Source organism: Triticum urartu, chromosome 2A (assembly GCF_056163025.1).
Source record: "Triticum urartu cultivar PI428250 chromosome 2A, HENAU_Tu73, whole genome shotgun sequence".
Classification (NCBI taxonomy): Eukaryota; Viridiplantae; Streptophyta; class Magnoliopsida; order Poales; family Poaceae; genus Triticum; species Triticum urartu.
This window is the reverse complement of record NC_141874.1, coordinates 448,303,065-448,330,317: the sequence shown is the minus strand read 5'-3', so window position 1 is coordinate 448,330,317 and position 27,253 is coordinate 448,303,065. Positions and strand designations below refer to the sequence as shown.

Below are 27,253 nucleotides of genomic sequence, written 5' to 3'. Positions count from 1 at the left end.
TTCCTTTTCTTCTCCGGTGAATCCAATTCAAGCTTTAGGTGTTGATCATATTCTTTTCCGTATTTCAAATGCTTTTCTTATGCCGGTGCACCTCATAATCATTCCCCGCTTGATATTCATTTGTTCCGGAGTGCTCAAGATATCTCGAAGATTCGTGTTTCCACTCTTCTTTCGTTCCATTCAACCAGTGCTTTCTCTCTTTTAAATCGTTCTACGGTGTATCTTTTGAGTGGGCCCTAACCCACAGGTCTTTTCCCAGGATCTTACCTGGCTCTTCTTATTTTCCCGGCGTTACTCTTAAATTCTTTTCCAAGATTGACGTAAGAATGAGTTATCATCAGTCAAATGCCTTTATCCAAGATCTTTCAAATTCTTTTCATCGTTGGCTCAACTTTTCCATTCTTCATTCCGGTGTGCCTCAATAATTCTTGGTGGTGTTTCTCGTTGGCATTCTCATCATGTGAAGACCGAAGAAGTTTTTTCTCCCAATCTTGTTCTTATCTCTTCAAGACTCGTGGTTTTAGCTTATTGCCATTCTCTCATCATTGTATTTCATTGTGAGAATTCTTTTCACCCTATCCGAAGCAATTCAAGATTCTTTTTAGTTTGATTCTCCTGAGGCCATCTTTTCAAATATTATTCATTCCAGTTTTCAGCTATCGTTCTCCAAATCTATCCGGTGCATCATCCAAATTTCTCTAATCGGCATGGGTTCTCTTCCTTCAATTGTATCTAAATTCTCTCAAACATCTTCGTTAATTTGCTAATTCTTCCCGGTGTTTCTTTATCTTCTCTTCGTTCATTTTCAATTCTTACGGTGGTTCGTTCAAGAGTTCTCGTCATTCGTTATCATATCAATCTATTCGTTCTTTCAAATCCTAACGGTGGTTTCGTGAAGACATTCTCAAGTTTATGTTATATCTCTCTTAATCTTTTCTACGAGAATAAGTTGTATGCAATCCGTTTGCTCGTCATCAATTTAATTGGTGAAGGAGGAGCATAACATAATTCTTATTCTTGATTCACCCAAATGATTAATTCTTTATTCCGGAGGCTCATCAAATTCTCAGTTCGAGATGCTTTATCTATTCTTTTCCCGGATTTCCAAGTTTTCTCAATTATTTCATGGCGAAGATCCATCTAAGCATTGCAAGGCTTCACCTTGTGTTCTCTACTTATCTTTCCTTTCGTTTGATCATTCTTTTATTACCGGAGTTCTTCATGAAGGTTCTACATGATGGTTCATCAAGGATTTAAATTCCATCTTGAAGTGCTCATCAAGATTCTTTTCAGAGGAGCCCAAGCATTCTTCTTCTTGTAATCCGGAGTGCAATTTCTTTCTACCGTATCTTTGGAGGTGGTATTAGGTCATTCTTGATAACTTGAGTTCATGTTTCATGATTCACATGCTGTTAAGAATGAGGTATTTTAAATCCATCAACCTCTTCTTTGGAGTTATCTTGGGGTATATTTCACCTAAAGCCTTCCCTGAGGATTGTTGCTATCCATGGTGCTTATAATGACCCAAGTTCTTCAATTATCCTCCCGGTGAATAAGTTTCTCGTCTCCTTGTTGATATCAATCCAATCTTTGATTTTGTTAGTGGCAGGTTGTCACCTCATAATTTGAGAGGTATTCCATAAGACCATATCAAGCTTATCCTTTTTCGTTGTTGGTTTTCCAACAACTCTGCCCAACCCGTCTCCTAAGGAGGCCTTCTCAAGCTCTTTTGTGGCATAAGATGGCATTTTCGTCTCCATTCTTTTATTTCAATTATCTATCTTCTATTCTTTTGTTACGGAGCATTTGTGATGTTTCTCTTTTCTCTCATCATCTTGGATCGTGTTCTTTTCGTGTTTATCCATTTAACCGTAGTAGTGTGTCCTTTTGCTCAAGCTCTTTCATTTTATCAACTCTTTCATCTCTCTTCAACCGAAGTGCTACCCGAATCAGTTCTTTCTTTTCCTCTTTCTTAACGGAGTGCTGTCAACTTTGTTCATCTCCGTTGCTTTCTTTCTTTTATTTTTCTCAACCTCGCAAGGTTCCTTGGTTTCACTCATTGGTCAGAGAAGCAACTTAGTTTTACCTCTTCTCTTTCTTTTTCCGTTTCCCTCTGGTGCCATCCTAGATCTCGGGACGAGATCCTCTCGTAGTGGTGGAGTGTTGTGACGCCCCGAGACCGATGTGCTAGGTGTCCTCCAGTTATTCGCTGTTATTGCTTTGTCATTTGCTTGCGTGTCGCATCTTGTCATGTCATCATGTGCATTGCATCATCACGTTTTCAAAACTTGCATCCATCCGGGTTCCTCCAGTTCCTTCTGTTGTCCGTTCTGAGCCCAGCCACACTTGCACGCGCCCGCGGCATGTCCGAAATAGTATTGTATAAGTGGCCGGAAAATGTTCTTGGAATGGGTTGAAAGTTGGCATGTGGTGTTGTTATGTTGTTAGTAGATCGCCTGCCAAGTTTCATCGCATTCGGAGCTCGTTTGATAGCCCAACCGTTAAACTATAGCGGCATTATAGCCGGTCTAACGTCGGATGTTTTCGGTCTCCGAAAACAGTCGACGGGCCTCCCTCTCTTCTCTTCTCTTCTCTCAGTTCGAGACCGTCTACACAGCCCACTTCCACTCATCCTGCAGCCCACCTACTCCATCCTCGCGACCGGAGCCATCGGATCGCGATCGGAGGGTCCGAAAACCCCCTAAACCCCCCTAACCCTAGAACCTGCCCTATATAAACCTTCTCCCCTTCCATTTTGGGCAGATACCTACCCCTCCTCCTAAATTTCTGTGCCCCCAATCATCTTCCAGCCGCCTCCCACCTCCTCTCCTCGAATTCCGGCGCCGGCCAACCCCTCAAGTGCCACTTGGCGCCGCTCAACTGGCCAGCCGCCGCGGGTCAGGCGCTCCCCACCTCTCCCGTGGTGCCACGTCGCCCAACCACCTCCTCCCACCGCCCTGGCCTTGCCAGGCCCATCCGCAGCCCGTCCCGGGCCGAGATGGGCCCGAGCCGCCAGCGCTCGGGATCCCTCGCCTGCTCCAGCATGCGCGCCGCCGCCTCCGATCCGGATCGGGAGAGCCCCGATCCCCTCCCTCGCGTTCCTGCCGTCTCCGCTGCCTGGCCTCCCGCCGGTGACCACCGCTGCCATGGTGAGCCCCGACCTCGCCGTCCTTCTTCTCCCTGCCTACCGAGCTCATCTCTCTCTCCCTCCTGTTCTACAGGATGCCATGGTGCCGCCGGAGTTCGCCGCTGACACCAGGAATGGAGAGTCAGCTCCAGATCCGGCCACTGGAGCTCGGCCTCAGCCTCCTCCTTGCCTCCTCGACCCCCCAGTGACCCGCCTTGCCAAGCCGCCGCCGCCACCATTGCCCTGCTCAGGCTCGAGCTGAACAGCGGTTTGATCCCCTTCCTCCCCTGCTTCGTGGTCGCGTTGACCAAGGCCCAACCTACCCTTGGCCCATCCGCGCAGACCTAGCAGCCGCACCAGATCCGCTAGGCCAGCCGGCCTGCTAAGGCCCGTGGTGAGCAGCCCAGTTCTTCTCAGATTCAGACCATAGCTGTTTTTTTCTGTGCGCTGCGAATTTGTCTATTATTCCAGAGATGAATGTTTTACAGAAAAGTCCCTGTTCTTCATGCATTTAATAACTTCACAACTGTGCATCGGATTAAAATGTTTTATATATGAAACTTGCTTAGAATTTTGTCTAGATTCATAATATCCAACTTTCATCCATGTTCAAAATGTTTCAAATGCTGTTTGTTTAAATTTGCTCCTATGTCATGCTTAAATGGTTTAATTCATAACTATTTAACCGTAGCTCCGAACTTAATAACCTTTATATGTAAATGGGGTAGAATTTTGCCTAGATTATCATGATGGCTTTACTTTGCATGTTTAACAACTCTAAAATTATGTTTAGGGCAGAACAGTACCAAACCTAATATATGCATATGGGGATTTACCGGATTTGTTGTTTGTTATATCCGGCCCCATTTAATTTGTTTAGGTAGTATAGTTTTGTCATGATTCACCTCTTGCCATGCTAACAACATTTAATATTGTTGGGTACATAAAGGAGAGAGAACTAAATAAGGCATGTGGTGTTCTGTCAATATGCAACTCGTTGCATATTGAGCTCCACTTAATTTGTAGTGTTGTTTGTTGCACTTTGTCATGCCATGCCCTCTTTAAACCGGACATGCATCATTCTTGTTGTGCATCATGCCATGATTAGGTGATGGTTGTTTACTATGTTGTTTGCTTCTTTCCGGGTTACTTCTCGCGTTATCTTCGGTTTCGTTCCGGAGTTGTGAGGATCCGTTCATCTACGTCCGTTTGTCTTCTTCATGGACTCGTTCTTCTTCCTTGCGGGATTTCAGGCAAGATGATCATACCCTCGAAATCACTTCTATCTTTGCTTGCTAGATGCTCGCTCTTTTGCTATGCATATGCTGCGATACCTACCACTTGCTTATCATGCCTCCTATGTTGTTGAACCAAGCCTCTAACCCACCTTGTCCTAGCAAACCGTTGTTTGGCTATGTTACCACTTTGCTCAGCCCCTCTTATAGCGTTGTTAGTTGCAGGTGAAGATTGAAGTTTGTTCCTTGTTGGAACATGGAGATGTTGTTCCTTATTGGAACATGTTTACTTGTTGGGATATCACAATATCTCTTATTTAATTAATGCATCTATATACTTGGTAAAGGGTGGAAGGCTCGGCCTTATGCCTGGTGTTTTGTTCCACTCTTGCCGCCCTAGTTTCCGTCATATCGGTGTTATGTTCCCGGATTTTGCGTTCCTTACGCGGTTGGGTAATAATGGGAACCCCTTGACAGTTCGCCTTGAATAAAAATCCTCCAGCAATGCCCAACCTTGGTTTTACCATTTGCACTAACAACCTACCACCTTCCCTTGGGTTCTGAAGACTCAAGGGTCATCTTTATTCTAACCCCCCCGGGCCAGTGCTCCTCTGAGTGTTGGTCTGAACTGAGCTGCCTGCGGGGCCACCTCGGGGAAACTTCAGGGTTGGTTTTACTCGTAGCTAGACTCATCTGAGTGTGCCCTGAGAAAGAGATATGTGCAGCTCCTATCGGGATTTGTCGGCACATTCGGGCGGTGTTGCTGGATTTGTTTTAACTTGTCGAAGTGTCTTGTAGAACCGGGATACCGAGTCTGATCGGAACGTCTCGGGAGGAGGTCTATTCCTTCGTTGACCGTGAGAGCTTGTGATGGGCTAAGTTGGGACACCCCTGCAGGGATTTGAACTTTCGAAAGCCGTGCCCGCGGTTATGGGCAGATGGGAATTTGTTAATGTCTGGTTGTAGAAAACCTGAAGTTGACCTTAATTAAAATGCATCAACCGCGTGTGTAACCGTGATGGTCTCTTTCCGGCGGAGACCGGGAAGTGAACACGGTGTTGGAGTTATGCTTGACGTAGGTTGTTCTAGGATCACTTCTTGATCATACTTTTATCGACCGTGCTTTGCCTTCTCTTCTCGCTCTCATTTGCGTATGTTAGCCGCCATATATGCTAGTCGCTTGCTACAGCTCCACCTCATACCTTTACCTTACCCATAAGCTTAAATAGTCTTGATCGCGAGGGTGCGAGATTGCTAAGTCACCATGGCTCACAGATACTTCCAAAACCAGTTTGCAGGTGCCGATGTTACCGTGCAGATGACGCAACCAAGCTCAGGGGGAGCTCGATGAAGATCTTGTCCTTTGTGTTGTTTCGTTCTAGTTGATCAGTAGTGGAGCCCAGTTGGGGTCGATCGGGGACCTTGTCGCATTTGGGGTTCTTCTTTTATTTTGGTTCAGTAGTCGGACCTTGAGTGTATTTGGATGATGTAATGCTTTATTCATGTATTTGTGTGAAGTGGCGATTGTAAGCCAACTATGTATCTCTTTCCCTTATGTATTACATGGGTTGTGTGAAGATTACCTCACTTGCGACATTGCTTTCAATGCGGTTATGCCTCTAAGTCGTGCTTCGTCACGTGGGAGATATAGCCGCATCGAGGGAGTTACAATCTAGCTACTAACTATGGACCCGAAGGTCTGAGGTAAACTACTCACACTTCATCGGGGAGGCTATGATGATGTAGAAGCCCTCCGTGATGACGGCCCTCCTCCGGCGGAGCTCCGGAACAGGCCCCAAGATGGGATCTCGTGGATACAGAAAGTTGCGGCGGTGGAATTAGGTTTTTGGCTCTGTGTCTGTCCGTTTGGGGGTACGTAGGTATATATAGGAGGAAGAAGTACGTCGGTGGAGCATCGAGGGGCCCACGAGGCAGGGGGGCGCGCCCCCACCCTCGTGACCTCCTCTTTTGTTCCTTGGCATAGGGTCCAAGTCTCCTAGATCACGTTCGGTGAGAAAATCACGTTCCCGAAGGTTTTATTCCGTTTGGACTCCGTTTGATATTCCGTTTCCTCGAAACACTGAAATAGGCAAAAACGACAATTCTGGGCTGGGCCTCCGGTTAATAGGTTAGTCCCAAAAATAATATAAAAGTGGAAAATAAAGCCCAATATAGTCCAAAACAGTAGATAATATAGCATGAAGCAATCAAAAATTATAGATACGTTGGAGACGTATCAGGCATCCCCAAGCTTAATTCCTGCTCGTCCTCGAGTAGGTAAATGATAAAAAAGAATTTTTGATGCAAAGTGCTACTTGGCATAATTTCAATGCAAATCTTCTTAATTGTGATATGAATATTCAGATTCGAAAGATTCAAGACAAAAGTTCATATTGACATAAAAATAATAATACTTCAAGCATACTAACAAAGCAATTATGTCTTCTCAAAATAACATGGCCAAAGAAAGTTATCCCTACAAAATCATATAGTCTGGTATGCTCTATCTTCACTGCACAAAATATTTAAATCATGCACAACCCCGATGACAAGCCAAGCAATTGTTTCATACTCTAACTTTTTCAAAACTTTTTCAATCTTCACGCAATACATGAGCATGAGACATGGATATAGCACTATAGGTGGAATAGAATGGTGGTTGTGGAGAAGACAAAAAGGAGAAGATAGTCTCACATCAACTAGGCGTATCAACGGGCTATGGAGATGCCCATCAATAGATATCAATGTGAGTGAGTAGGGATTGCCATCCAACAGATGCACTAGAGCTATAAGTATATGAAAGCTCAAAAAGAAACCAAGTGGGTGTGCATCCAACTTGCTTGCTCATGAAGACCTAGGGCAATTTGAGGAAGCCCATCATTGGAATATACAAGCCAAGTTCTATAATGAAAGATTCCCACTAGTATATGAAAGTGATAACATGAGAGACTCTCTACTATGAAGATCATGGTGCTACTTTGAAGCACAAGTGTGGTAAAAGGGTAGTAACATTGTCCCTTCTCTCTTTTTCTCTCATTTTTTATATTTTTTTATTTGGGCCTTTTCTCTTTTTTATGGCCTCTTTTCTTTCTTTTTTTATTTGGCCTCTTTGGCCTCTTTTATTTTTCGTCTGGAGTCTCATCCCGACTTATGGGGGAATCATAGTCTCCATCATCCTTTCCTCACTTGGGACAATGCTCTAATAATGATGATCATCACACTTTTATTTTTCTTACAACTCAACAATTACAACTCGATACTTAGAACAAAATATGACTCTATATGAATGCCTCTGGCGGTGTACCGGGATATGCAATATGACAATGATAGAGTGTATCATAATAAACGGAACGGTGGAAAGTTGCATGGCAATATATCTCGGAATGGCTATGGAAATGCCATAATAGGTAGGTATGGTGGCTGTTTTGAGGAAGGGTATATGGTAGGTGTATGATACCGGCGAAAAGTGCGCGGTATTAGAGAGGCTAGCAAAGGTGGAAGGGTGAGAGTGCGTATAATCCATGGACTCAACATTAGTCATAAAGAACTCATATACTTATTGCAAAAATCTAGAAGTTATCAAAGCAAAGTATTACGCGCATGCTCCTAGGGGGATAGATTGGTAGGAAAAGACCATCGCTCGTCCCCGACCGCCACTCATAAGGAAGACAATCAATAAATAAATCATGCTCTGACTTCATCACATAACTGTTCACCATACGTGCATGCTACGAGAATCACAAACTTTAACACAAGTATTCTTTAAATTCACAACTACTCAAATAGCATGACTTTAATATTATCACCTCCATATCTCAAAACAATTATCATGCTTCAATCTTTTCTTAGTATTCAACACACTCAAAAGAAAGTTTCACAAATCTTGAATACCAAGCATATTATTATTAAGCAGATTACCATGCTATTAAGAGACTATCAAAATAATTTAAGTGAAGCATGAGAGATCAATAGTTTCTTTAAAACAAATCCACCACCATGCTCTAAAAGATCTAAGTGAAGCACATAGAGCAAAATTATAATGCTCAAAAGATATAAGTGAAGCACATAGAGCAAAACTACATAGCTCAAAAGATATAAGTGAAGCACATAGAGTATTCTATCAAATTTTAATTCATGTATGGCTCTCTCAAAAGGTGTGTACAGCAAGGATGATTGTGGCACACTAAAACACAAAGACACAAATAATACAAGACGCTCCAAGCAAAACACATATCATGTTGGTGAATAAAAATATAGCTCCAAGTAAATTACCGATGGAAGTGGACGAAAGAGGGGATGCCTTCCGGGGCATCCCCAAGCTTCGACTTTTTGGTGTCCTTGGATTATATTGGGGGTGACATGGGCATCCCCAAGCTTAGGCTCTTTCCACTCCTTGTTCCATAATCCATCACAAGAATTCACCCAAAACTTGAAAAGTTCACAACACAAAACTTAAAGTAGAAAACTCGTGAGCTCCGTTAGCGAAAGAAAACAAAAGACCACTTAAAGGTACTGTAATGAACTCATTATTTATTTATATTGGTGTTAAACCTACTGTATTCCAACTTCTCTATGGATTATAAACTATTTTACTAGCCATAGATTCATCAAAATAAGCAAACAACACACGAAAAACAGAATCTGCCAAAAACAGAACAGTCTGTAGTAATCTGTAGCTAGCGCAAGATCTGGAACCCCAAAAATTCTAAAATAAATTGCTGGACGTGAGGAATTTATCTATTAATCATCTTCAAAAGTAATTAACTAAATATAAATGTTAAAATAAAAATGACAGCAGTTCTCGTGAGCGCTAAAGTTTCTGTTTTTTACAGCAAGTTCAACAAGACTTTCCCCAAGTCTTCCCAACGGTTCTACTTGGCACAAATACTAATTAAACACAAAAAACACAACCAAAACAAAGGCTAGGTAATTTATTTATTACTAAACAGGAGCAAAAAGTAAGAAATAAAAAAAATTTGGTTGCCTCCCAACAAGCGCTATCGTTTAACGCCCCTAGCTAGGCATAAAAGCGAGGATAGATCTAGGTATTGCCATCTTTGGTAGGCAATTCTTCAATGAGGCATCTATTTCCCTTAGGAATTTCTTTCTAGTGATTATCAAACTTTTAGGCACAAGATCGAAGAATTCATTTGTAGCAATTGGTTCCTTAATGATATCAAAAAGATTGGGATGAATACTTATAGATTTAAGATCCGCAGTTTTCTTAGATGATTCACCCTTATTTTTAGGAACATACATAAGTTTGGCAATTTTAGTAGGAGGACTTGGAGTATTCTTTACGGAAGAAAAATCGGTTCCCAAGTTTGTAATGATACCCTCAAGTTTATCAATTCTAATAGAATCCAAGTTCATCTTCTCATTAAGTATGGGTTCTTTTTCCTTAATATTCTTCAAAGTCATTCCTACCTTAGATCCATATTGAGTAATTTGATTGTGGATCTTTTTATCTAGATTTTCAATTAATTCAATAGTAGCAATTTTATTTTCAATAATTTCAAGTCTTTGCATAACATGCTCCAAAGTTAACATGGCTCCATTAACCAAAAGAGGTGGTGAGCCAAATAAATTTAACATAGCATTATAAGAATCAAAAGTATGGCTACCCAAGAAGTTCCCTCCGGTAATGGTATCGAGGATATATCTATACCAAGGATTAACACCTACATAAAAATTGCAGACAAGAATTAAGGTAGATTGCTTCCTGGTAGATCTATTTTGAGCATTGCAAATTCTATACCAAGCATCTTTTAGATTTTCTCGCTCCATTTAGAACTTCACTCTCGGGAGACAACAGAGAAGATATGAGACTAGCCATCACGACGAGCAAACAAGAGCAAGCGGGCAAAAAGAGGCAAATAGAGAGGGAGGATAGAGAGAGGGCGAATAAAATGACAAGGGTGAATTGGGGGGGGGAGAGGAAAACGAGAGGCAAATGGCAAATAATGTAATGCGAGAGATAGGGATTGTGATGGGTACTTGGTATGTTGACTTTTGCGTAGACTCCCCGGCAATGGCGCCAGAAATTCTTCTTGCTACCTCTTGAGCTTGCGTTGGATTTCCCCGAAGAGGAAAGGATGATGCAGCAGAGTAGCGTAAGTATTTCCCTCAGTTTTTGAGAACCAAGGTATCAATCCAGTAGGAGGCCATGCTCAAGTCCCTCGTACCTGCACAAAATGATAGCTACTCGCAACCAACGCGATTAGGGGTTGTCAATCCCTTCACGGTCACTTACAAGAGTGAGATTTGATAGATATAATATTTTTGGTATAAAGATGCAAAGTAAAAAGTAAAAGGTAAAGTAAAAGCAAAACAAGATTAAAGTGATGGAGATTGATATGATGAGAATAGACCCGGGGGCCATAGGTTTCACTAGTGGCTTCTCTCAAGAGCATAAGTATTCTACGGTGGGTGAACAAATTACTGTTGAGCAATTGACTGAATTGAGCATAGTTATGAGAATATCTAGGTATGATCATGTATATAGGCATCACGTCCGTGACAAGTATACCGAAACGATTCTGCATCTACTACTATTACTCCACTCATCGACCGCTATCCAGCATGCATCTAGAGTATTAAGTTAAAAACAGAGTACCGCCTTAAGCAAGATGACATGATGTAGAGAAATAAATTCATGCAATATGAAATAAACCCCATCTTGTTATCCTCGATGGCAACGATGCAATACGTGCCTTGCTGCCCCTTCTGTCACTGGGAAAGGACACCGCAAGATCGAACCCAAAGCTAAGCACTTCTCCCATGGCAAGAACTACCAATCTAGTTGGCCAAACCAAATGGATAATTCGAAGAGACTTGCAAAGATAACCAATCATACATAAAAGAATTCAGAGAAGATTCAAATATTATTCATAGATAGACTTGATCATAAACCCACAATTCATCGGTCTCAACAAACACACCGCAAAAAGAAGATTACATCGAATAGATCTCCACAAGAGAGGGGGAGAACTTTGTATTGATATTCAAAGAGAGAGAAGAAGCCATCTAGCTACTAACTATGGACCCGAAGGTCTGAGGTAAACTACTCGCACTTCATCGGAGAGGCTATGATGATGTAGAAGCCCTCCGTGATGACGGCCCTCCTCGGCGGAGCCCCGGAACAGGCCCCAAGATGGGATCTCGTGGATACAGAAAGTTGCGGCGGTGGAATTAGGTTTTTGGCTCCGTCTCTGTTCGTTTGGGGGTACGTAGGTATATATAGGAGGAAGAAGTATGTCGGTGGAGCATCGAGGGGCCCACAAGGCAGGGGGGCACACCCTAGGGGGGGCGCCCCCACCCTCGTGACCTCTTTTGTTCCTTGGCGTAGGGTCCAAGTCTCCTGGATCACGTTCGGTGAGAAAATCACGTTCCCGAAGGTTTTATTCTGTTTGGACTCCGTTTGATATTCCGTTTCTTCGAAACACTGAAATAGGCAAAAAACAACAATTCTGGGCTAGGCCTCCGGTATATAGGTTAGTCCCAAAAATAATATAAAAGTGGAAAATAAAGCCCAATATAGTCCAAAATAGTAGATAATATAGCATGGAGCAATGAAAAATTATAGATACGTTGGAGACGTATCACCACCCACCCTTCGCCATCCACCATGCTTTCTTCGTCTTTTCAACCAAGAGACTGGTTGGGTAGCCAGTATCTACTACTTTCCCTCGTTTCCTCTTAGAACCAAGTCCTAGATTCATGCTACAACTTTCTCACTTTCTTCCCTGTTTGAACCAACTCTTAGAGTCGACTGTATGAACTAGCTTTACCTCCAATAATAGTAAAAGTCTAGGTGACTTTGGAACAGCGGACGGAAGTAGAAAAAGATCCACATGAAGCCAAGTGGGGAGCTGGGGCAGTAGAGCAAGGCGGGTTTTGAAGGAATATATACCCCAGGGTCGTCGGCATGTGGCAAAGACGGCGTCGGGAGGCCGCATCTTGGCCACAATATCGCAGGGAGGAAGAAGGGGTCGGAGGCCCTCCCGAGCTGGCGCTCTCTCGGAGAGATTGGCACGGCCGCCGATCGGGACGCACAGGTCGTTGGTCTCCTCGCTCGCCGCCGACGACGTCGTGAACGATGCACCTACACCCCTGCCCCGGTCGAGGTTGTCCGGCCGGATTTGTGACCATCCGTGAGCTGAGAGAAGGTGTGGCCACCTATGTCTTGCTTAGATCTGGAGAGCATGAGAGAGTAAACGAGAGGAACCCTAGTAAAGCAAGCACTAAGGCTCCTGCTTATATATATAGTGGAGTGATTTTGCTGTACCGGCTTCAAAAAATGCGCTCCTACATGTACCCGCGAGTGGGTGTGAGAGAACTAGTACGTGCGTGCACCGCTTCTCTTCGTGAGAGTACAATATACTATGCCCAAAGAACGTTCTCCACAAGAGTAATAGTATAAGTGTGTGACGTGTGAGCTAAAATAAAATGTGTGTGACGTCATTTGTTTTTTAGAAGTTCTGCGGGTAGGGTGTGAAGAGCACATATGTGTGTGACGTCTACCTGCAGATAGATGGTGGGTGCGAGAGGACTCGGGAGAGTCGTGACTCGTGAGGGTGCGTGTGCGTGAGAGAGAGGGGGGCACGTATCAATGCAATGCATGTGTCCATAAATCATTATCCGACAAACATTCGCCACAAGCCTTTTCCTGACGAAAGCTGTAAGAACCGTTAGATCGGCATCCGACAATGTCAATTTTGCCATGTCATTTAACAGAGTAGCCACTCCTCCTACACACAAATCTTCCACGTGAGTGTTAGCAACTGCCGTATGCTCCCTCCATTCCAAAATGCAGTGCATATAGCTTTATTGAAAATTCAAACCTCGCAAACTTTTACCGAGTTTTCGTGTACCAAATTTCACATGTAGAATACCTTGTATATATCATTTCATTCATATTCGAGAGTTAACTATGAAGATGGGGGAGGAGTCTACAAAGAAAGACCATCGTATCACCTGCAGCAATTTCAACCATCCTTTGGTGTGGAGGAATATCATAGGAACTCTATATGATATGATTTTTATAGGATTTTTTTTCCTTTAGAGCCAATTGGTTCATACGAATAGATTCATATACTCCACATTTCAAACGAAATAAACATGATATCATTTCTATAGCTTTAGAGCCACTTGGTTCATATGAATGGATTCCTATACTCCCATAATTTCAAAGGAAAATAAACATTAGCGTATATTCAATAGAAAAGTTCCTATGATATGAACCAAATTACATCTCTTTTCTAATCCCTCCTCATAGAAATTGAGATACATGTCATCTCTAGATTCAACAGAAAAGTTCCTACGATGTGAACCAAATGACATCTCTTTTCCAATCCCTACTCATAGGAATTGAGATACTCCATGTCATCTCTTTCCCTACAACTTCCATGTATACATCTTCTATTCCTAAATAGCTAGTACAACCCACTAGTAGCTTTTTTCCAAGACATGCAACTATGGCACAAGAACTATATAGTGTGCGAATAACTTTGAAAGATGGTCGCTGGATGAAGCTAATCCGACAGTGCAGAGATGGCAAATCCGAGCACTACTGGCCGTTGGATATCATCAACATTCCACCAAATCTGCCACATGTACAATTTAGAAGACTCCATGGTTGAACTTAAGCATAATGCACAAACCTCAAAACACAAGCACTTCTCCTTTGTTCTAGAATCTTCCATATCATAATTGATTTTTTCTCTAAATGAATTGCCATTATTTGTTTTTTACTTTATGCTTTACAATGCACAACCCCATGAATCTTAACATTTTTTATAAAACTAATTGATTTTGAATGAGATGAACTATGAGAACTAAACGAACATCTACATCATGCATATATGACTCAAAGCTTTACATGCTATAGTGTGTATTTATTCATAATTTGGTTTCAAAATCTCACGCGTTCAATGCATGTGTACCTTACTAGTTTTGAGTAGAGTAGAAAATTTCACGTGGCCCTGGGTATATCAAAATGCAGGGCCCATGTATCATTGCCTTTCGGTCGAACCTAGGTCCACAATTTTTTGTACGCACTATATCTCCATTGGTCCCCGAACCCAAAATGTTGCCTCGTTCCCCTAAAACCAAGTGGCCCACACATATTTAAGGCATCGACTCGAACTCAATCCCTCTCCCATTTACTACGACGTGGCCCCGCACGCCGTAGTAGTACTCCTACAAACTCTACCGCCGCACGCATCATCGGTTTTATTCAAGAGGACGAGGGAGAAGCCAATTTGTAGTGGAGGCGCTTTAAAAAAATGATCTGTAGTGAAGACCCCTACCCTAGGGTGCCTTAGGTAGCTGCCGCATGCATCATTGGTTTTCTCTTTTCTTTATGCTCTTGCGCCCTAGAGTGAAATGATGGTTGCTTCGTCCGTCCAACTTAATGCAGGAAAGGTGGGGCTTTGTGATTTGACCCCTCATCGCTCATTTTCTACTACTGTGGCGCTACTACCGGGGTGCCTCCATTTCCAACCGCTGCTCTGAACTATAATTTGGTGCATCGCACGTGGAACAAGATGGTGGATGAGCCACATGTCGGCCAAAGGGGTCCTGTTAAGTGTGTCGCCATTTCGTGTGCGGACTGACCCTGCTTGAGTTGCTACGCCAACACGACAGGTGCAACCTACCACTTGGTTTTGCTCCTTGGTGAATCCCGACTATATTGATCTAAAAAGATACGTACTGAACTACCCTCTCCATCTCGTTTTTAGGTGTCTCGGTTTATAGGGCGTGCACGTAGTTCTAGGTCATCCATTTGACTAACTAAATATGAGTTACTATGTCACAAAAAGTATATCATTGGATTATTAAGCGGATGTAGTTTCTAAACATATACTGTTCATCACATATATAGCCAGTTAAATTCTCAACCTAGAACGACGTGCATGCCATGTAAACCGATACGGAGGAAGTATATAGTAAAAATGAGGTGATTTTATCGAGCGGTCGGTGGGGGAGCATGGCCTATCATGCGGTCCCACGTGTCATGATGTACCAAGGTGATGCGCGTGTCCCTCTTGAGGCAGAAGCAATACTATGTGGTTTGAGATGATGGCGAACCGAAGTGTGCAATAATGGTTGCTTCGTCCATCTAGGAAGGTGCGGCATTGTGATTTGATGTCTCATTGCTCATTACTACTACTACTGGGGCGGTACGACTGGGGTGCGTCCCCCTGCTATTCAGCACTGTTATTTGGTGCTTGACACGTCGACCGGGTTGCTATATGTCCCACATGTCAGCGATAGGAAGTACATAATTCATGAAAGCGAGCGTCGATGGAGGAGTACAAGACACGGCTTGGTTTTGTGTTGCTTCGCGCAATCCATCGATACAAACCCGGAGTAAAAAAGGCAAGGGCGGGTCTTTTCCCGCGCGACAGGCAGGGGAGTTGGCATAGTCTGTTCGAGGCAAGGAGGCAGGAAGGGAAACAAGCAAATGAAGGTTGAGCGACTTAGTTTTGGGAAAATCTGATTTTACGGAGTACGTACCCACTAGGGTTTATAGGGCTCATCTAAAAAACATTCGCTTTTCCGTTTTATAAGTCCCAATTCTACTACTAGTAGTAGTACCATCACATGTTGGATTTCGAGGTGCGTTAGATCACCCGATGCAAGAAGTGTCAAGAGAAAACTCACCAATGCATGTAGAAGTTCATGGAAATTTAGTGGTCATTCATGCATTCGTTCTAATTAATGCCTCGGTAAACATAACTTCTTGAGAAAATCGAGCGTACTAATTACTTGTGCAAACTAGGAGTACGAAATTAATTCGACCACTCATCGTCTATCTTGGTTGGAGAGATTTTGAAATTGAGCCATAAACTGGAAAGGAGGGAGTAGTAACTTTTGTCTCGATTACTATTTGTGGCCTTGTATAGATGCAAAATGTATTTTTTTTATAGTGGCCTTGTATAAGTAAATGGAGGGAGTACTAAAGGACATATATATTCCAAACAATATGATAATCTCTCTAACCAAGGTAGTAGGGACGAGGAGTAAACAGAGGGAGTAGTAAAATTTTCTCCTCGTCCTACGAGCCACCGCGCGCGTGGGCGAGGGAGCGGGCGTAAGGCGTACAGTACTACTACTAGTAAGCAAGCTTCACCTCATCTTGCGAGCCACCGCACCCGTGGGCGGGGGTGACGGCGTACTAAGCAAGCTTCTCCTCGTTCTGCGAGTTGACGGGACACATCAAAAGTACTCTAGTGTATAGAGCCTTGCCTCTAAGGTAGGCCCCACTTGGTTTGCCTCTTTTTTAACATAACGCGTCAAGTTGCAATTTGTTTGTTCACCCGTGGTAGACGATCCTATCTCCACCAAGTGAACAACCAATACACGGTCAAATTACCACGTGGGCTGACTTTTCGTACAGAAATGAGCTCCACCGTGTACCCGCGCAGGTGTGGTTGGAAAAGAGACGGGAGTACGTGCGCCGTGTGTGCACCTCTTCTCTTCGTGCACGTCCCCCACCTACGTGGGTGTGTGTGAGAGATACAAACCTAGACAAATGGCTTGTGCGGAATAACTACTCTTCGTAAGCCATTGTAAGAGTGGACAAAATGGTGAAGGAGGAGATAGGGGAGCTGCAGAGGTGTGCGATTCTTGGCCGGTGTTTGGCCTCGTTTAAATAGGAGATTAAATAGACAACGGACGGGAGGAGCTCGGCCGGCGTTGCATTTAATGGCGGCCTGGTCATGAACGGACGTGTGTCCAGAGTGGATTTCTTGGCTTCCACACGGGCGGGTTTCATGGAGGCGTTTGAATGCGGCAAGGAGGCGTGTTCAGCCGGGCGTGCAGCGAGTGGCGCCCTCGACTCTGACGTAGGACACCACGCCATTCTTCCACTGATGTGTGGGCTCTTTGGGTACATGGCCTGCATGTCAGTGACCCAAGGCAGGCAGCGCACAGCAGAGGAACCTTTGGTGGGCCAGGGCGGTCAGAAGCGGGCATTTCATAAACCGATAATTGTTCATTGAGTGTGACGTCATCCTTTTCATGTAGATAATCCTACTATGTTGATAGCCCGTTCAATACGTTGTGATTCATAAAGACCGTTGCAAACATCAATGTTCTGGTTATCACAAATAAGATTGATTAATACCCGCAACAATCCATGTCCTTAACAAAGGGTGCATGCACATATAGGTTGAGCGTGTGTCTTGCGCCGTGTGTTGTGTGCATGCAGGCGTGCGAGTGTTGCGTGTGTGCAAGGGTACGTTTCAGTGTTGCATGCATGTGTGCGTACGTGTGTGTGTTTGTGAGTGCATGTGTACGTGTCAGCGTTGCACGCCTGCATGCATGCGTGTCTTGCGTGCGTGCATGTGTACGTGCGGGGTGAGGCTACACGTCAGTCGACTGACTTTTTCATCTCTGGTCATTAGATTTTCCAGCCGTTGGATATGAAATTAAGGGCCTGCAGTTTATCATCAAACTCCCCCCTGAGTCGCCAGCCACCACCGGCTGAACCGCCGGCCCCCGCCGCCACGCCGCCCCGCCCGCCCCGAAACCACTCCCCACCGCCGGTCCGCCACCGCACCGGCCATCCCTCTAGGCCCCTCCCCCGTGTCGAGCTTTTTCTTTGGCGATCCCCACCCCACCGCCCAATCAACGCGCCCTCCATCGCCGGCGACTGCCAACCAGAGGTCTCACGACTTCGAGTACCCACCGACCACTAATTTATTACCATTTCCGTCCTTCATATATGCGCTGACGGGTGGGCCCTATGGTAATGTGCGCTGCTGAATGTGGACCGTTTGACTGGTCAATTGATCGTGTCATCAACAGATTACAGAGCTGTATGGTGAGCCAGTGACCATATGATCACCCTAAAATGTATTTTATTAACACAATACAGACTCAAACTACCATTTCTTTCTTTCATATACAGGCTGACAGGTGGGCCCCATGGTTACGCGCCCCGATGGTGCAACACTAGTTGCGCCATGTGAAACGTTTGATTGGTCAATTGATTGTGTCATCAACAAAATACGGAGTTGTACGTGTATTTTTTAACACGGTACAGACGCAAGGTCTCATATATACGTGCAAGCACTCACCGCTATAAGCGCACACACGCAGACCCTAACCCTATGAGCACCTTCGAGAGAGTGAGCCAGCATATGATATTGAGATTTTACGAAGTCACCATAGGTGCCTCGTAGTCGAGTGGAACGCCTCCTCCCACTGAACGCACATCGCCGGAAAATACTGAAATTAACCCAGGATAAATGCGAGCACCGAGACTTTAACCCAGGTGGGCTCGAGAAACCACTGTCCTCATAACCATCCAACCACATGTTGGTTAGCATGACAAAATGTATGTGGTGACCGTGATGAGCTTATTCTGAAGTCCAGTGACCATATCGTGCTTTCGCTTCAAATACAATGACCATAAGTGTCGTCAACAAAATACGGAGCACGCATCAAATGCAAAGTCCGTCAGTGTCATCAAGAAAATACGGAGACGTATCGTGAGCTATATACCGTATGATCACCATGAGAATGTATACAGTGACCATAATGAGCATATTCTGAAGTCCAGTGACCGTAATGATAGCATAAGTATTACGGTGGGTGAACGAATTACTGTCGAGCAATTGATAGGAAAGCAAATAATTATGAGAATATCTAGGCATGATCATGTATATAGGCATCACGTCCGTGACAAGTAGACCGACTCCTGCCTGCATCTACTACTATTACTCCACACATCGACCGCTATCCAGCATGCATCTAGAGTATTAAGTTCATAAGAACAGAGTAATGCCTTAGGTAAGATGACATGATGTAGAGGGATAAACTCAAGCAATATGATATAAACCCCATCTTTTTATCCTTGATGGCAACAATACAATACGTGTCATTTCCCTTTCTGTCACTGGGATCGAGCACCGCAATATTGAACCCAAAGCTAAGCACTTCTCCCATTGCAAGAAAGATCAATCTAGTAGCCAAACCAAACTGATAATTCGAAGAGACTTGCAAAGATAACCAATCATGCATAAAAGATTTCAGAGAAGAATCAAATATTGTTCATAGATAGACTTGATCATAAATAGACTTGATCATAAATCCACAATTCATCGGATCTCGACAAACACATCGCAAAAATAGTTACATCGAATAGACATCCAAGAAGATCGAGGAGAACTTTGTATTGAGATCCAAAGAGAGAGAAGAAGCCATCTAGCTACTAGCTATGGACCCGAAGGTCTGAAGTAAACTACTCACACATCATCGAAGGGGCCATGGAGTTGATGTAGAGGCCCTCCGTGATCAATGCCCCCTTCGGCGGAGCTCCAGAAAAGGCCCCAAGATGGGATCTCTTGGGTACAGAAGCTTGTGACGGTGGAAATAGGGTTTCGTGGTGCTCCTGAATGTTTTTAGGGTATGTGAACATATATAAGAGGAAGAAGTAGGTCGGTTGAGCCACGAGGGGCCCACGAGGGGGGAGGGCGCGCCCAGGGGGTAGGCGCACCCCCTGCCTCGTGGCCTCCTTGTTGGTTGCTTGACATCCACTCCAAGTCCTCTCGATCATGTTTGTTCCAAAAATCACGCTCCCGAAGGTTTCATTCCGTTTGGACTCTGTTTGATATCCCTTTTCTATGAAACACTGAAATAGGCAAAAAAAACAACAATTTGCACTGGGCCTTGGGTTAATAGGTTAGTCCCAAAAATAATTTAAAAGTGTAAAATAAAGCCCATTAACATCTAAAACAAATAATATAATAGCATGGAACAATAAAAAATTATAGATACGTTGGAGACGTATCAAGCTGCCACGCACCCAGCGAGTTTTTGGACCTGTTTAAGGTCCGTTGGTGTGGCCAATTGTGACAAGGCTCGGATTTTGGCTAGATTTGCTTCAATTCCTCTTTTGGAAACGATGAAGCCCAGCAACTTTCCAGCAAAAACACCGAAAACACACTTTTCCGGATTGAGCTTGATGTCATATGTACGGAGGTTGTCGAATGTGAGACGTAAATTGTCTATTAGTGAGTCGACGTGCCTAGTTTTAATGACGATGCCGTCCACGTATGCTTCAACTGTCTTGCCGATCTGTTTCTCCAGGCATGTTTGAATCATGCATTGGTAGGTGGCCCCGACGTTTTTGAGCCCGAAGGGCATGGTGTTGAAGCAGAATAGCCCGTATGGGGCAATGAATGCCGTTGCGGCTTGATCGGACTCCTTCATTTTGATTTGATGGTATCTAGAATATGCGTCGAGGAAGCATAGCGAATCGTGTCCTGCGATGGCATCGATAATCTGGTCGATGCGAGGGAGGGGGAAGGGATCCTTAGGGCATGCCTTATTGAGGTCTTTGAAATCAACGCACAGGCGCCAGGATTTATCCTTTTTTGGTACCATCACCAAGTTTGCTAGCCCGTCCGGGTGTTTTATTTCTCTAATGAATCCGGCCTCTATTAACTTGGCTAGCTCCTCCCCCATCGCTTGACGTTTTGGTTTGGAAAAACGCCGCAGTGTTTGTTTGACCGGTTTATACCCCTTCAATATGTTGAGGCTGTGTTTGGCCAATCTGCGTGGGATTCCTGGCATATTAGAAGGATGCCATGCAAATATATCCCAATTTTCGCGCAAAAATTCTTGTAGCACGGTGTCGACCGTTGGGTCTAATTGTGCCCCGATAGATGCTATTTTCTTAGGGTCCGTTGGATGGACTTGGAATTTGACTATTTCTTCTGCTGGTTTGATGGAGGTGGATTTGGGTCGTTTGTCCAAGATTACGTCGTCCTTATCCACTATGGAGCGTAATGCGGTTAATTCTTTGGCCGCGAGGGCTTCGGATAATGACTCAAGGGACAGTGATGCGGTTTTGTTTTTCGACGCGGAGTGCTATGTCGGGATCACTAGCAAGAGTGATTATGCCGTTGGGCCCCGGCATCTTGAGCTTCATATACCCATAGTGAGGTATAGCCTGGAAGCGTGTGAATGCATCTCGCCCCAATAGGACGTGATATCCGATGTTGAAAGGGGCCACTTGGAAGGTTAGTTCTTCGGTCCGATAGTTCTCCGGTGTGCCGAATACCACGTCGAGGGTGATTTTTCCCGTGCATCGCACGTCCCGACTAGGAATAATTCCCCGGAAGGTCGTGCTACTTTGCTTGATGTGGCTCCTGTCTATTTCCATTTTACTGAGTGTGTCCTCGTAAATGAGGTTTAGTCCGCTGCCGCCGTCCATGAGAACCTTGGTGAGCCGAAAGCCGTCCACGATCAGACTAAGGACCAAGGCGGCTGGTGCCCGGATTGTCCTGACTTTTGGTTCGTCATTGGCATTGAAAGTTATGGCCGTGTCATTCCAAGGGTTTGTTGCTGCGATTTGGCAGACTTCGGCCAGGTCGCGGAGTGCCCTTTTACGCTTATTGTTTGAAGCAAAAGTCTCAAAGACCATCAGTACTTTGGGGTCGTCGTCTTCTGGAGGATATTGCTCTGGGTTATTTTTTGTGAGGATATCCTCGCCACTCTTGGCCACCTACCGGAGTATCCAACATGCTCTAAGGCTGTGAGTTGATATAGTGTCCGGTGTTGTGTGTAGCTTGCATGGTCCATCGATCCATCCCTCCAGAACCGTTCCGCATCTCGTAATGGGCTTGTACTTCTTTGTCATTGGGCCGGCGTGCCACTAGGGCGCATCCTTTTCACCTGAACGAGGGATTGGGTGGAAACTGGCGGTTCCCAGCAGGCTGCATGAGTTTTCCAGGCGCTTTCCATTGTGTCGTACTTGTATACTATGGTTGCCAAGTCTGCGAAGCATGATATGCGATGACGGTTGATGGAGTTGAGGATTCCTTCATTCGTGCAATTGCTACGAAACGCTGTGATCGTGTCTTCGTCGTCGCAATCTTCAATCTTATCTTTGGCAAGGAGGAATCTGGCCCAGAAGTGGTGGGCCGTTTCCATATACTACTTTCGTATGCCCCTGAGAGTGCTTATGTCTGGGTGGGTGGGTGGATTGAAGTCCAAACCCTGACCCAAATTGGGATCCGGAGTTTGGAGAATCTCCGGATTTTGTAGATCGGGCTCCGGGATGTCAGCTGGTTTTTTCGGCTTGTCATCCGATTCTGTGTTCGGAGGACAGGACATGTCTTTCTACGGGTAGGTATCTGACTCTTCAAGTTCGGAGATCCGAACGTAGTTCGTCCTTAGTGTAGAGGAAGAGTTGTCGTCTTGCTCCTCTACTACCGCTACTTGATGGGTGATCGGTGGAGTTCTAATTTCTCTCTGGTCGGGTTTAAGCCCAATCCGATCATAGTCCGTGGCGACCCTTGATACGTCTCCAACGTATCTATAATTTTTAATTGCTCCATGCTATATTATCTACTGTTTTGGACTATATTGGGCTTTATTTCCACTTTTATATTATTTTTGGGACTAACCTATTAACCGGAGGCCCAGCCCAGAATTGCTGTTTTTTTGCCTATTTCAGTGTTTCGGAGAAACAGAATATCAAACGGAGCCCAAACAGAATGAAACCTTCGGAAATGTGATTTTCTCATCAGATAAGATCCAGGAGACTTGGACCCTCCGTCAAGAAAGCCACGAGGCGGTCACAAGGGTGGAGGGCGCCCCCCTAGGGCGCGCCCCCTGCCTCGTGGGCCCCTTGAAGCTCCACCGACGTACTCCTTCCTCCTATATATACCTACGTACCCCCAAACGATCGGGGACAGAGCCAAAAACCTAATTCCACCGCCGCAACTTTCTGTATCCACGAGGTCCCATCTTGGGGCCTGTTCCGGAGCTCCGCCGGAAGGGGCATCGATCACGGAGAGCTTCTACATCATCATCCAAGCCCCTCCGATGAAGTGTGAGTAGTTTACTTCAGACCTACGGGTCCATAGTTAGTAGCTAGATGGCTTCTTCTCTCTTTTTGGATCTCAATGCAATGTTCTCCCCCTCTCTTTTGGAGATCTATTCGATGTAATCTTCTTTTTGAGGTGTGTTTGTTGAGACGTTGAATTGTGGGTTTATGATCAAGTCTATCTATGAATAATATTTGAATCTTCTCTGAATTCTTTTATGTATGATTGGTTATCTTTGCAAGTCTCTTTGAATTATCAGTTTGGTTTGGCCTACTAGATTGGTTGTTCTTGCCATGGGAGAAGTGCTTAGCTTTGGGTTCGATCTTACGGTGTCCTTTCCCAGTGACAGAAGGGGCAGCAAGGCACATATTGTATTGTTGCCATCGAGGATAACAAGATGGTTTTTTTATCATATTGCATGAAACTATCCCTCTACATCATGTCATCTTGTTTAAGGCGTTACTCTGTTTTTAACTTAATACTCTAGATGAATGCTGGATAGCGGTCGATGAGTGGAGTAATAGTAGTAGATGCAGGAAGGAGTCGGTCTACTTGTCTCAGACGTGATGCCTATATACATGATCATACCTAGATATTCTCATAACTATGCTCAATTCTGTCAATTGCTCAACAGTAATTTGTTCACCCACCATAGAATACTTATGCTCTTGAGAGAAGCCACTAGTGAAACCTATGGCCCCCGGGTCTCTTTCTCATCATATCAATCTCCATCACTTTATTATTTCTTTGCTTTTTTACTTTGCCTTTTACTTTTCACTTTGCATCTCTATACCAAAAATACCAAAAATATTATTTATCATCTCTATCAGATCTCACTTTCGTAAGTGACCGTGAAGGGATTGACAACCCCTAGGCGCGTTGGTTGCGTTGAGCTATTGTTTTTGTGTAGGTACGAGGGACTCGCGCGTAGCCTCCTTCTGGATTGATACCTTGGTTCTCAAAAACTGAGAGAAATACTTACGCTACTTTGCTGCATCATCCTCTCCTCTTCGGGGAAATCCAACGCAGTGCTCAAGAGGTAGCAAGAAGAATTTCTGGCGCCGTTGCCGGGGAGTCTATGCAAAAATCAACATACCAAGTACCCATCACAATCCATATCTCTCGCATTACATTATTTGCCATTTGCCTCTCGTTTTCCTCTCCCCCACTTCACCCTGGCCGTTTTATTCGCCCTCTCTCTGTCCTTCCTCCCTCTCTATTTGCATATTTTTGCCCGTTTGCTTTTTGTTTGCTCGTGTGTTGGATTGCTTGTTTGTCGCGATGGATCAAGATAATACTAAATTGTGTGACTTCACCAATACCAACAATAATGATTTCCTTAGCACTCCGATTGCTCCTCTTACCGATGCTGAATCTTGTGAAATTAATGCTGCTTTGCTGAATCTTGTCATGAAAGATTCGTTTTCCGGCCTTCCTAGTGAAGATGCCGCTACCCATCTTAATAGCTTCGTTGATTTGTGTGACATGCAAAATAAGAAAGATGTCGATAACGATATTGTTAAATTGAAGCTATTTCCTTTTTCTCTTAGAGATCGTGCTAAAGCTTGGTTTTCATCTTTGCCTAAAAATAGTATTGATTCATGGAACAAGTGCAAAGATGCTTTTATCTCTAAGTATTTTCCTCCCGCTAAGATCATCTATCTTAGAAACGATATTATGAATTTTAAGCAACTTGATCATGAACATGTTGCACAAGCTTGGGAGAGAATGAAATTAATGATACATAATTGCCCTACTCATGGTTTGAATTTTTGGATGATTATACAAATTTTTTATGCCAGATTGAATTTTGCTTCTAGAAATCTTTTAGATTCGGCCGCGGGAGGCACTTTTATGGAAATCACTTTAGGATATGCTACTAAACTCCTAGATAATATTATGGTTAATTATTCTCAATGGCATACTGAAAGATCTACTAATAAAAAGGTGCATGCGATAGAAGAAATTAATATTTTGAGTGGAAAGATGGATGAACTTATGAAATTATTTGCTAATAAGAGTGTTTCTTCTGATCCTAATGATATGCCCTTGTCTACTTTGATTGAGAATAATAATGAATCTATGGATGTGAATTTTGTTGGTAGGAATAATTTTGGTAACAACGCGTATAGAGGAAATTTCAATCCTAGGCCTTATCCTAGTAATCCCTCTAATAATTATGGTAATTCCTACAACAATTCTTATGGAAATTATAATAAGATGCCCTCTGATTTTGAATCTAATATTAAAGAATTTATTTCTTCGCACAAGAATTTTAATGCTATGATTGAAGAAAATTGCTTAAGATTGATGATTTGGCTAGGAATGTTGATAGAATTTCTCTTGATGTTGATTCTCTAAAGCTTAGATCTATTCCTCCTAAGCATGATATCAATGAGTCTCTCAAATCCATGAGAATTTCCATTGATGAGTGCAAGGAAAGAACCGCTAGGACGCGTGCTATGAAAGATGCCTTTATTAAAGCGTGTTCTACTAGTTCCTATGAAAATAATGATGAAGATCTAAAAGTTATTGATGTGTCCCCTATTAAATCTTTGTTTTGCAATATTAATCTTGATAATGATGGGACTGAATATGATCCACCTTTACCTAGAAGGTGTTCTAAAAATTCGGAGTATTTAGATCTTGATGATGAAATTGATAAAAGTGGGATTAAAAGAAATAAAACCCTAGATGATGCTAAACCCACTATATTGGATTTCAAGGAATTTAATTATGAAAATTGCTCTTTAATTGATTGTATTTCCTTGTTGCAATCCATGCTAAAATCTCCTCATGCTTATAGCCAAAATAAAGCCTTTACCGAACATATCGTTGATGCCTTGATGCAATCTTATGAAGAAAAACTTGAGTTGAAAGTTTCTATCCCTAGAAAAATTTATGATGAGTGGGAACCTACTATTAAAATTAAAATTAAAGATTATGAGTTTTATGCTTTGTGTGATTTGGGTGCTAGTGTCTCTACTATTCCCAAAACTTTGTGTGATTTGCTAGATTTCCGTGATTTTGATGATTGCTCTCTAAACTTGCATCTTGCGGATTCCACTATTAAGAAACCTATGGGAAGAATTAATGACGTTCTTATTGTTGCAAATAGGAATTATGTGCCCGTAGAGTTTATCGTTCTTGATATAGATTGCAATCCTTCTTGCCCTATTATTCTCGGTAGACCTTTCCTTAGAATGGTTGGTGCAATTATTGATATGAAGGAAGGGAATATTAGATTTAAATATCCATTAAAAAAGGGCATGGAACACTTCCCTAGAAAGAAAATAAAATTACCATATGAATCTATCATGAGAGCCACTTATGGATTGCCTACCAAAGATGGCAATACCTAGATCTATTCTTGCTTGTTATGCCTAGCTAGGGGCGTTAAACGATAGCGCTTGTTGGGAGGCAACCCAATTTTATTTTTATTCCTTGCTCTTTGCTCCTGTTTAGTAATAAATAATTTATCTAGCCTCTGTTTTGGTTGTGTTTTTTGTGTTTAATTAGTGTTTGTGCCAAGTAGAACCGTTGGGAAGACTTGGGGAAAGTCTTGTTGAACTTGCTGTAAAAAACAGAAACTTTAGCGCTCACAAGAACTGCTGTCATTTTTATTTTAACATTGATATTTAGTTAATTACTTTTGAAGATGATTAATAGATAAATTTCTCACGTCCAGCAATTTATTTTAGAATTTTTGGGGTTCCAGATCTTGCGCTAGCTACAGATTACTACAGACTGTTCTGTTTTTGATAGATTCTGTTTTTCGTGTGTTGTTTGCTTATTTTGATGAATCTATGGCTAGTAAAATAGTTTATAATCCATAGAGAAGTTGGAATACAGTAGGTTTAACACCAATATAAATAAAGAATGAGTTCATTACAGTACCTTGAAGTGGTCTTTTGTTTTTTTTCGCTAACGGAGCTCACGAGATTTTCTACTTTAAGTTTTGTGTTGTGAAGTTTTCAAGTTTTGGGTAAAATTTGATGTATTATGAAATAAGGAGTGGCAAGAGCCTAAGCTTGGGGATGACC

The 27,253-nt window shown here is 43.3% G+C and overlaps 1 protein-coding gene across 1 annotated transcript; it reads left to right on the top strand.

Annotated features, from left to right (window-relative positions):
* Positions 1–2,786: 2,786 nt before the first annotated feature.
* LOC147985423 (uncharacterized) lies at positions 2,787–3,389 on the top strand (the record flags this gene model as incomplete). The annotated part of the gene is made up of 2 exons (XM_087541561.1): positions 2,787–3,149; positions 3,222–3,389. Coding segments are annotated over 2 exons (531 nt in total), but the record flags the coding sequence as incomplete, so codon positions are not given.
* Positions 3,390–27,253: the final 23,864 nt, after the last annotated feature.